This window comes from Excalfactoria chinensis, chromosome 2 (assembly GCF_039878825.1).
Source record: "Excalfactoria chinensis isolate bCotChi1 chromosome 2, bCotChi1.hap2, whole genome shotgun sequence".
Classification (NCBI taxonomy): Eukaryota; Metazoa; Chordata; class Aves; order Galliformes; family Phasianidae; genus Excalfactoria; species Excalfactoria chinensis.
In genome coordinates this window covers 90,064,543-90,077,227 of record NC_092826.1, presented here as the reverse complement: position 1 = coordinate 90,077,227, position 12,685 = coordinate 90,064,543, and the positions used below count along the sequence as shown (strand labels likewise).

General features: G+C 40.7%; 1 protein-coding gene across 11 annotated transcripts in view; it reads right to left on the bottom strand.

Annotated features, from left to right (window-relative positions):
* Positions 1 to 12,685, bottom strand: part of TNS3 (tensin 3) — a 174,796-nt gene that overhangs the window by 106,189 nt on the left and 55,922 nt on the right. For 10 of the 11 annotated variants that reach the window (XM_072327308.1, XM_072327312.1, XM_072327305.1 and 7 more), the window contains one exon: positions 3,761 to 3,799. Coding sequence is in view for 5 of the 11 variants with exons in the window: in XM_072327305.1 (XP_072183406.1) it covers positions 3,761 to 3,799 (39 nt within the window). In the remaining 6 variants the exon portion in view is untranslated. Of the gene's footprint in view, positions 1 to 3,760; positions 3,800 to 4,580; positions 4,591 to 12,685 lie in introns of those variants that run through there. The other variant, XM_072327309.1, reaches the window with a different exon arrangement.

Genomic DNA, 12,685 nt, shown 5'->3' with positions numbered 1-12,685 from the left:
ACAGACCTGGAAGAATTCCATTCTACATAAGGAAATACCTAATGTTTAACTAATTAAAATTGCTGTTTCAAGAGAAAAATTCAAATTCTGTGCAAAAATTCAACAAGGTTTTACTCAAAAAGTCAATAAGATTACAGCCACTCTGGCGTGAACATGTCGTAAACTCCTGTTTATTCCCCATGCCATGTGTATTTGTGTTTTACGCATTTTAGTTGAGTGTCTGATCAAACTTTTATTGAATAGTCGCTGCAGTTCTTCATACTGCTCCTCAGGAGATCTCCTGCTGGCCTCTGATCCTTTTTCTGGCTTTAGACATCAATAGCTGATACTGGCATTGAACCAATAGAAGTCAAAGGACGTTCCCCTCTACAAGCAACTTCAGTTGAAAGCTCTCTTTACCAGCTTGGCAAGCCTGTAACTGAAGATCATAGTATCATAGTATTGTGCAAGTTGGAAGGGACCTTAGAGATCATCGAGTCCAACTCCCGGGATTCGAGCCCTCTGTGTAGCAGAGCGGCACTTCTACCCCCTGCTCCACAGGAGGGGATTCGAACCCGGGCCCCCTGGTGTTGCAAACGGGAATTCTACCGCTGCGCCACCGGAGGCACACCGGTGAATGTTCTTTCTCTCCTTTGACAAAGAGAACCTATCAGTTCCTCAAAAAAAGCCAAATGTGTGGATATGACATCAATCTCACAACCACATCATACATTGATTTGCTTATTCTATTGGTCCTTTCAAAGCCTTTTCCTTTAATCAGTAGGAACAAAAAGAAGACTACCTGCACACCACAGTCATTTACAAATGCTCCCAAGGTCTCTGTAGTCCTTCATGATACACCTTGGACTGACTGGACTGCCCTTGACAGTGCTGTTGATACCCACATGAAACAACCAGCTTATAGTTCATGAGCTGTATAAGGCCTACTATTCTTTAGCATCCTTAATATAAACCCCACGTAGGTAACATACCTCTCTTGAGACTGGGTCAGGCTGACACATGTCCATCCTCTGTACCTCTCAGAAGAGGGTCACCTACAACTATCACCTGTTGTATATTCTTTGTTGCACTGTCTGTTACACAGGGAGAAGACCAGACTGGCTCAGTTGAAGCCAGCATCTCCCCTGATGTACAATGAGTCCATCCCCTTCAAACCCCCCTGCAGTGAAAGAGTTCTGCAAAAGCAGCTGAGGCTCCAGGGGAAGCCTCTTTCTCCTTTTGCAAGTGTTCTAGGTGAGGCTGCATGTGGGTTTGGGCAACTTGATCTAATGGGAGGCATTAGAGTCCTGGGAATAGGTGGGGTGTAACGTTCTACTGAAGTCCCTTACAACTCAAAGCATTCTATGATTCTTCTGTTGAAACACCTAGCTAATCAGGGCTGGATTCTCGTCATCCATAAACTTCGAGACAGCAAAGTAACCAACAGCTTGACAAAGAGTTTAAAAGGAAAGCTAAAGCACCACATAGATACAAAGGAACACAACATTTGCCCATGCTAGGAATACCACCCACAAACCTTAATCTAACTGAACATTGAGTTCTTCTCAGCAGAATAAAGGTTACATACAAAAGTGATACCTATATCATTATAAATTTATCTAGTACTGTTTCACGGTCTCCTCAGGGACACTTCTACTTAGAGGAAATGAACAGACCCACATGTAGAAATGCAAATCATGCCATTTGTGGATTCATTCAGGGATCTCTTCAGAAAGAGCCGAGTACCATATGCAGTGTGCTTGGGACAATACACAACCTGTTTTGTGCTTCTTCAGAAGGCTCATACATGTGCTGAACTCACTACTTATCCTTTTAGAATTAAAAATAAATAAATAAATAAATAAATAAATAAATAAATAATCAGACTATGTGGTATAGAGCAGCAAATACTGTAGAAGTTCAGGGTTGGCAAAGAGCTGATCACTACTGCAGTCACAGTCCTTTAACCTGAGGCATTTGGAGTCCCAGTCCCACCAAAACAGAGGCAAAGAAGGCATTAAACATCTTTGCTTTATCTACGTCCCTGCTGGAAAGCTGACCATCCTCATCAAGTAATGGACCAATGATCTCTCTGGTCCTCCTTCTGTTGTTAATGTATTAAAAATAATAATAATAATAACCTATAGTCCTCACAGTACTGGCTAACTTCAACTCTAACTGAGCAATGGCCACACAAATTTTCTCCTTACAAAGGCAAACAGCATCACTGTAGTCTTCCCACATGGCATGCTCTTGCTGCCAGTGGCCACACATTTTCTGTTTCCATCTAAGTTCTAGAAGAAGACTGCAGATCAGCAAAGCCACCCTTCTGCAATGCCTGCTTGACTACACTTTGGAATTGCCTATTCCTGTGCTGTCAGGAGGTGGTGCTTACTTAAAAAAAAATAAAATAAAAAAAAAATAATTTAAAAAAAAAAAAAAAAGTAACTACAGTAGGTTACACAGGAAAGCACCCAGGTGTATTTTAAGGATCTCCTAGAAATGAGACTTCACAGACACTCTGGACAGCTCCTTCCAGTGCTTGTTAACCTACAAACTAAAGAATTTCCTTCTCATGTTCACAAGGAACTTCCTGTATTCCCCGTTTGGCCCATTGCCCCTTGTTGTACTGCTGGGCACCACTGACAAGAGCCTGGCCCCATCCTCTTAACACCCACCCTTGAGATATTTATAAGCATTGCTAAGATTCCCTCTTAGCCACTTAATTCATGGACAAAATATATCTTTGGTTTCAACTCTGCCAGTAAACTAAAACAGGTCTGTCCATTTTTACCATCCACTCACTGTTTTCATCTTCAGGTCACTAAATTATCTGGGCCCAGATCAAACAGCACTGCCCCATATTCGCTTTTACATAAACCATGTTAAACTGCAATTAGTAACAGTAATGAGTGGTATCATATTCCACAAGTTGCTGCATGTTTAAATTGTTGCAGAATCACAAAATGAGGAAAGACCTTTCATACATTCATACTCACATTTCTAATAATAGCATAAATCATTGATTTTGTTTTCCAGCCTATCTTTTAATGAATAATAACCAAGAAAAGCATAAACTGATACTTCTACAGCACCTTTCTGCTTCTGCAGTTCATACTAATACATCATTACCTGCATTTTGCAAGCAACAAAATCAAGACACAAAAATGCGCAAAGTGAGTTGCCCAATTCACACAGCAAGGCAGAAATGAGATGTATGATTCCTAACCACCAGTGGCTATATCACATAGAATCACAAGGTTTAAAATACATAGTGTTCCAGTTGATACTTAGAAATCAGCTGTTGAGTGCCTGGCCCTGGTAATGATGCTAGCAAGTAGTAGCACTAGTTCAACAAATAACAGCTATATGGCACCCTCTGGGCAGCATTCATGTTACCAATACAGCTAAAATAACATATTTCAGCCTGAAAAGGCTCATCTGCTTTTTTGAAAAAGATATAATGTAGCAAGAACAACTAGATACGAATGCTGCTGCAACATGGACAAATGAGTCAGATCACCTCAGGAACAATCCTCAACAGCAGAAAATACTTGATCCAGTTAACCCACAGCTTTGCAAAATGCTCAATAAAACAATAAAACTGCTGCACGGGATAGAGCACACTAATAAGCTTCAGGATTACACCCTTTATTTGCTGTGCCTTCACAGGACAAAGAGGACTGCACGGTACTGAAAGAGAGTGTAGGTGGTTATGGGAATGACCTAACCTATTACCTAGTAAAACTTGATGGCTATCACAAGAACCAACACTACTTACCAGTTCGTAGTTGCTCAGAAGAAAGCAAGGTGTCACCACCTACAGAAAAATAATAATAATAAATAAGGACAAAATAAAATCTTCCTTTGTAAGTGACTTAATTCTACAGATTGAGCTCCCTCAAATACTGTCAAATCTAGTTATTGCCAACAGTGAATCGAGGAGACGAGGTGCAGAACTGGAGTGTCCACAACTAAGCACAGCTACATTACTTGCCCTCAGCTTCCTGAATAGTTAGTAAACACTGTCTGTGCCATGCTGACTTTCCATAAGCAGTGAAACATATTCAAGAGTAACCCATTCCTTCAGGTCACACACAAAGGAAAGCATCCACCCTTTTTACCATTCTTCTACGATCAACTCAGTTTTAAATTACTAAACAACTACTCCACTTTTTCAGGAGGCCAGAACATCAGCAATTCACTTAATCTTATCTTCTTAATTTTGTTAGGGTGTATGGGCTGAACAGAGCAAGCAGGTTACTCTGTGGACCCACTTAATTTCACAGGCTTTACTCCAAAGATCCAGAGACACAAAACTGCAAGTAACCACATCTGTGAGGAGGAAAGTAAATATATATCATGTTCTCTATCACCTAAAAACACATTTATGCAATATACAGACTAACAAGTCACTTTCATCTGAATAAATATTTTAAGTTCACTGATGTTAAGACACTTCCTAAGAATAGTATGTTCTATGTACATGGCAAAGAATTTTGAACATTCACTAAAAAAGAACAGAAAGAAAGCCAGGAAAAGTTTGACTAACTAGGATTACGTGATGACCTAGAGAAATTTATTAATTTATTTCTACAGACCCATACAGAAAGCTACATCAGACCTCACAAACATACTCAAATGACTTTGGCTAATCAATTTATTCTTTTCAGCTGAGCTTCAGTAATAGGCAACAAGCATACTCAATTATTTTGAGATTAATCCTCACAAATGCCATTTAAATTAATACATCCAGCTTCACAGTTACAATGCTCCTGGACAAGCTCACCTCTCACCCAGCAGAGGAGATCCAGAAACTCTATGACAACACTTGAAATAAATAGAGGTTTGTTAAGAAATTGCTGGTGAGCTTAAAGTCATACTATATGAAGTGATTTACTGAACAGAAGGGCTCCGATGTGGAATTTATAATCCTTAGATTAATAAAAAAAGGAGATACAGTTTACAAAAGAGAGCAAGCTACAAGAATAAAAAGAAAGATCTAGTCCTGGTACACATAACAGACAACTAGAAGCAGACCTGACTATACCATAACAATACACCCAGCTATTCACTCCCCAGAACCATCTTTAAGCCACCAGTATGGAAGGGCTAGCATTTACCTCCATGCCTAAGTATGCACAGGAAAGATGTAGCTTTATCCTAAAGTAATGCTCCTATTTATTTCTATGAAAACTACTATAAAGAGCACAATAACATTACTTGGTAGAGCAAATTCTCAGCTACAAAAATCTACTTTTCCACATACTCCACCACCCCACCTATGCATTTTCATGACTGATGAACAAAAGCTTGCATGCTGCTCTCATAAAAATATGCACCAGTAAAAGAGACTTGCAGTCACTGCTGCCACTGCTGAAATGCAAAACCCACCAACTCACTGTGCTAAATCCACCAACTGGTCTCCATAAATGTTCAGCAACCATCAGTGAATGTCAAGGGGTGCCATTTTTTCACATGGATGAATGTGATGATACACCTTTGCTTCATAAGCACTTCCACTTCAGACACCATTTTGTCAGGCTACCTGCCCCCTCCCCGCAGCCACCCATTGCATGACAACAAAATGTAATAGAATACAGATGGGAAGGCTCAGCCTCTACTTCCACACTGCCAACATCTACCTTTGACATCATAAGCCAACATAATAAAATAGCAAGCACTGTTTTAAGAGCAGCCCTCATATATAATACATTCAATGTGCATAAGTCACCAAATTTATTTTAATCTTTAATATTATTTAATATATTTTAATAAAACAAAAGAGAGTAACAAAAACCAAAACTAGTGGGATATCTGACCCTCTTTGTGAAACTAATGTATAAAGCTGGCTCAATGATTCTATGAGCGATAGCATGAATAAGGCATGACTTTGAAGCCAGAAATATTTTTTTCTGGTAAGACAAGTCTTGTTAAAGTCCAGTAAAAAAAACATGACCAAATTCTTCTTCAAGTTCAGTATCCAACTGCAACTCTAAGCACTCCACAAGAAAACTTACAAGTAAAGTATTCATGTCAACTGAAACAGAGTCACGATTACACCAAAAAAAAAAAAAAAAAAAAAAAAAAAAGACCACCTTTTTTGGGGGGAATCTTGAAATCTGTTCTCAAATTCCTGAATCAAAATGAAATGCAACATTGCCTATTTTTTGCACTGCAGACTGCTCTGCTTAGCTAACACATCAAAATGCAAAAAACTGTTCATCATAACATGAGCTTCTCTTAACGTAAATTTCATTTTGAACACTGTTATGTTCTGACACATAGCACAGATAAGTTGATTTCCACCTCAAAGCACATGTTTAACTAGTTAAAATGAGCATTCAAATCTACCAAAAGTACTAAATCTGTGAGCCACGTTCTGACCCGCACTGGGGAACCATTTTCCCTTTTGATTCTGTAAGTGCTTTGATTTCACTGCACAAATCATTAAGTCTTTTTAGTACGTAACCCTGACTTAGCCACCTTCAGAAAAGTAAATGATAACTTTCAGAGTAGCTCTGGTAAAAATGCCTAATTGAGCCATAACTGTAGCATCAGTACTTTCATCTATTATCAAAGCATAGAACTTGAAATTAGCAGCCTTTCTCTCTAAACTTCTTTTAACGTATTTACCTATTTCTTCAGTTTGCACTGCTATAGCCCAGTGAAACACATTCAGAATGTTAACTCCAAGCAAATGGAAAAGAAGTTTATAAAGATTAGTCAACACAGATTCACCAAGGAACCAACTTGGTAGCTTTCCGTGATGTCATCACCAGCTGGGTAGATGAGAAGAGAGCAAAGGATGTTATATACCCTGACTTCAGCAAGGCTTCTGATAACTGTTCTTTCCCACAACAACCTTGTGATGAAGTTTAGGAAGGGCTGACTGACAAAGCCTGTAATTGTTCCTCAGCAGTCAGTACTGAGACTGGTCTTGTTCAGTATCTTGATCAATGGCCCAGATGAAGGGACAGAGTACACCCTCAGCAAGTTTGCTGATTACACAAAGCTGGTAGAAGAGCCTGACACACCCAATGGCTGTATGGCCATTCAGCAAGACCTGGACAGGGTGGACAGGACAGAAGTTGGGTTGGGAGATGCCTCATGATGTTCAACAAGCAAAAATACAGGGTCCTACCACCTAGAGAGAAATAATCGCATGCATCAGTACAGGTTAGGGGCCAACCTGTTGGAAAGCAGTGCTGTGGAAAAGGACCTAGGAGTCCTGGTGGATAACAGGTTGACCATGAGCCAGCAGTGTGCCCTGCTGGCCAAGAACTCCAACTGTATCCTAGAGTGCATTAAAAAAAGAGCATGGCCAGCAAATTGACCAAGGTGATCCTCCCCCTCTGCTCTGCCCTGGTGAGGAATACTGTGTCCAGTTCTGGGCTACTTGTGCCAAAAAAAAGAGAGGGATCTTCTAAAAAGTGTCCATCAGAGGGCCACAAAGATGATCGGGGCCTTCAGCATTCTCCTGTATGAAGAAAGGCTGAGAGATCTCATACTCCTGAGTCTGGAGAAGGGTAAGAGAGGATCTCATTAATGTTTACAAATATCTCAAGTGCGGAAGTCAAGTTGTTGGTGGCAGACTCTTTTTGATGGCATGCAGCAACAGAGCAAGAGGCAAGGGGCAGAAGTTGGAACACAGAAAGTTCCATACAAACACAAGGAAGAAATTCTTTACTGTGATAGTGACAAAGCTCAAGGAACACCCTTCATTATCTGTTTTTCAGTGTTTGGGTTCTGTTTTCTTTTGAGATGGCATTAGTTAGGTATATTAATATTACTACCTAAAAATATCATTATTGGCAATCTGATCTTTTACTAATCACATGTAATACATGCAGGCTTCAATACAACTAAGCGAGTATGGCAGGTGTGAGAGGTGGAGTAAGCACTGCACTGGGCCTTCCCCACATCTTGGTTTCAGCTCAGACACTGCCAATCACACACTGATGATTGTTGTTGAGTGATGGCTGCATGCCCAGGGCAAGGCCATGCCTCTTGGCAGGGAAGAGCTGCTGCCATGATGGCATAACATCACGGGGTGATCCACATTACTACTAGATGTTACAGGCTGTATGTGGGCCAGAGGTTGGGCACGCCTGATTTAGAAGGAAGTATACATCTAGAAATCAAAACTGCAAAGACAGAAAGGGGGAAAAAAAAAAAAAAAAAAAAAAAAAAAGTAAATTCCTCATTCATTGGTTTAGAAAAATTAAACATACTGCATATTAATTGCACAAAATAACAAACTTCAAATTTTCTTGATCCTCACTGAAGCTAAAGCTAACCTAAATAAAGATATTTACAATCAAGATATTTGTCAGCTTTCAACATACATGCAGTAAAACAAAATACTTAGAGGCTCTGTACTTTCACATACTCACTTGTAAAAGAAAAAAATAGAAAGGGGAAACTCCCAGTCTGTTTTTTAAAAACAGGTAGAAACTCAGTGTGCCTCCATCTCCAGCTGACATACAGACACATAGACTGTCCACAAATAACAAGGTAAACACCTGAAAGTCATATAACCTGTTCTTGCACATATAACTCAGCATAATGCAGAAAACGCATTCCTAGTGTGATGCCCTCAGAATCAGGTTTTATAATGAATAAGTCCTATCTTGATGGAAAAAAGATTTAAAAACTATTTCCGTAATAATTCTGACTCCAATGAACTGGCAAGTAATTTTCCTTCACACAACTGTAACACCAGCCACATGAGTTAATGAGTAACTGACCAATATGAGATAAATATTAAGTAAACAAGAAAAAAATGTCAACAAACGGCATGATACGTGGCACTGAGGAAATAAAATATGTCCTCACTTGCTCTAACAGAACCACAACCAGTACTCCCTCAGTGCTGCACAATATGCCACTTGCTTGGATAACCTCTATTTACATTTCAGTATACTTTTCACTTCTCCATGTGTCTTTCACATTGCACTTCTCCTTTTTTATTTTCTTTTTATGAAAAATAGCTGACCATTTAGAAGAAGAGCCATCCTCAAAGAATGAGACAGCTATTAACAAGCCTGCATCTCGAGGTTCAAATCTCAAATACTATCATATCACTATTTGAAAATTCATACAACTTAACCATTTTGCTATAATGACTCACACAGTCATTTCAGTATAGATTATCAGGCTGGTCAAGCATGACTTCCCCCTGCTGAATCCATGCTGGCTACTTCTGAGTTTCTTCCCTTTGTGTGCCTGAAAATGGTTTACACAATTAGCTGTTTTAGCATGTCCCCAGAAATCGGTGAGGCTGACCAGTGCACTGGTGTGTCCTACTTCTTGCCCTTCTTGAAGTGCCATGATTGATCAAGCCTATCAAGAGTAGCCTCACAATGACATCAGCTAGACAGATCAGTGATCACAGATGCACTCCATGTTTGTATGTTCAGTTTGCTTGACTATTCCCTGATATGATTCATTTTCAACAAGGATACATCTTCCAAGTTCCACCTCCTGGTCTCAGGGATTCCTGATGTTTGTCTTTCTAGTGAAGTCCAAGTCAAAGAAAGCATTCAGTACTTACGCCTTTTCACCATTCCTTTTAACTATGTCTCACATTTCATTCAGCACTATTATTGTCGTTTAACCTAGTAGGTAGCTGAGCACCACACAGTCAGTCACTCATTCACTCCTCCCTTCCCACTGGGATGGGGAAGAGAATCATAAGGAAAAAAGAAAGCAGAACTCATGGACTGAAATAAAACTATGTACTGAGACAAAGAAAAGGATAATTATGACTATATTATACACATATATATAAACGTCTAACAAATGATGCAAAAACAATTGCTCACTACCTGCCAACTAAAACCCTGCTGGTCCCCAAACAGCAGAACTGGGAGAGATGAACTCTCACCCCTTTCAAAACTTCCCTTTCACATGATGGCATATGGTATGGAATATCCCTTTGGCCAGTATATACCAGCTGTCCTGGTTCTGTCATCTCCCAGCATCTTGAATGTTCTTTTTCTCCCAGACCCTTGTGCCTTCCTCCACTTTATTGGCAGAACAGTAGGAGAAAGTAAGAAAACTGAAGCACACAGCACTGCTGGCTTTGTACAGCATTGCTCAGCAACAACTAGAAATATCAGTGTGTTATCAACACTGTTTTTCTCCTAAAAAAAACACCCAAAGCACTATGAATAAAATTCTGTCTCACCTGAAACTAAAACAACTACCTACCCTTAGTCTTCATCTGCTCACTTACACAATTTCAGAAGCCCTTCTCAGTTCTAAGGAAAAAGAAAATTAAAAACCATTGAGTGTAGCATTTTTTAAAATAGCTCTGTGCACTCAAAGATAGACACAGCTCTAAAGGGCCCAGGATGCATGGACATCCTTCAAGAATGAACTCCTGAAGGCATAAAAGATGACTACGCCCATATCCCAAATGACAAACCAGCAGGGAAGAACTTTCATATAACCCTAATCATTTTAACAAATTTTTTTCCTTTCAAACTGCATGTTAAGAGTATCTGACAAGTACATTCTAAACGTATCCTTAATCAGAATGTTTCCCCTTTAACTTTTTATCATCAAAACTTTTTTGGGGGGGGGTGGGAGGTTGTTTTGTTTGTTTTTGTTTGTTTTTTTTTGTTGTTTGTTTGTTTGTTTGTTTGTTTTGTTTGTTTGTTTGTTTGGCACACTACTTGGCTTCAGAGCAGATGCATTCCGTGCCGAAGCAGGAAAACTGCCACAGCTGGTTGAGGGGTAACCCTGTCTGGGAAGAGCTGCCGGGGGGTCACTGTCCTCTGCATAGCAGCAGTGTTCTGATGTTGCGAGGTCAGAGCCAGAAGCAGTGGTAGGATCACCCCCTGCATAAATAAAACCTTCTGCTAGGGAGGGGAGCAACCCAGGAGTGGTGCGAACAGGATAGAAAAACAGAGCATAGCACAGCAGTTTGTGCAAGCAGGGAGGGCAAGAAAAGAATCTCTGCACACTCAACTAAACCACCTCACCTAAGGGCTACCTCCCAGACAGCTAATCTAACCATGGTCTCCAGTAGACAGAAAGCTCTGGCAGGAAAGAAAGTGGCAATTCAAATGGAGTGCCCACCTAAAAATGAGGCAGCTCAAGTCTCTGGCTGCAGTGAATGCCTGAACCCATTGCTGCTGGTGAAGGGCAGCAGGAATTCCACCTGCATGAGGTGTGCACAGGTGGATGATATGCTCAGCATGATGGAGAAGCTCAAGGAGGAGATGGAGAAATTAAGGAGTATCAGAGAGTGAAAGCAAAAAACAGATTGGTGGAGTAACTCTCTGCTGAATGTGTAAGAAAGATACTAGGGTGATACCCCCCAAAACAGTGGTAGGCTCCCTCCCCAGCCACTGTCAAGTAGAGATAATGGAATAAAAGAAGAAACATGTCCCATCCTGACCTACTTCAGTTCCGCAGGTGCCCCAAGATAATAAGTTTAAGGCTATTAGTTAAGGGAGAAGTAAGTGAGGATGTAGTGGAAGGACCACATTCAAGGTTCTCTGGGGCAAGGTGGTCAACTCCACACCTCAGGACAGCCCCTACCAGGAAGGACAGAAAAGTTACTGTCATAGGCAACTTCCCTTCTGAGAGGAATAGAGGGCCCTATGTCAGCCCAACACTACCTGCAGTGAAGTGTGCTGCCTTCCTGGGGACTGGGTGAGGGATACTTCTAGGAAATATCTGATTCACCCCTCTGATTATTACCCTTAACTGTTAGTTCAGGCTGGCAGTGATGAAATTGCTGAGAAAAGTATAAGGATTATTTAAAAAACCAAACAAAAACAAACAAACAAACAAACAAAAAAGACTTCAGGAGATTGGGATGATTAGTGGACAATACGAGTTGCATTTCCCTCTATCCATTCAATGGCAGGGAAGGATGCTGAGAGGAGCAGGAAAGGAAAACCCATCTCATAAACACATTGCTGAAAGGCTGATGCAAATGCAAGAATTTGGGTTGGTTTTTTTTTTGACCATGGGGTGATTTACTTGGCACATGGCCTGATGCCTGATGGCAGTTGATCGATTTCACCTATCTCAAAGTGGGAAAAGGATTATAACCAAGGAGCTGGCAGGGCTCAGGAAGGGGGTGGTAAGGAAAAAAAAAAACCCACTATGGCTGGACTGGGGGGGTGAGGCAAGGGGTTCAGCTGAAGTGCATCTACACCAAGCTATGCAGCATGGACAACAGATGGGAGGAGCTGGAAGCCATTGTGCAGCAAGCAAACTATGACTTAGTTGCCATTATGGAAACATGGGGGGATTGCTCCCATGACTGGATGGCTACAAGCTCTTCAGAAGGGAAAGGCAAGAAGGTAAGGGTGGTGGCATAGCCCTCTAAGATAGAGAGTGTTTTGATGTTGTTGAGGTTAAGGCTGGGAATGTTGAGATTGACTCTGGGAAAGGATCAGAGGGATTGCCAAAAGGCAGACATTCTGATCGGGCATCTTACATACCACCTAACAAGGATGAAGAAACAGATAATGTGTTCTATGAAAAGCTTGCAGAAGTTGCGTGATTGTCAGTCCTTGTTCTCATGAGGAACTTGAACTTCCCTGATGTTTCCTGGAAATATAAGACAGCACAGAAGAAGCAGTCTAGGAGGTTTCTAGAGTGTCTGGAAGACAAGCTGATAAGAGAGACTACCAGGGAGGTGTCAGACCTGTTGTTCACTGAGAAGAACTAGTGGAAGATG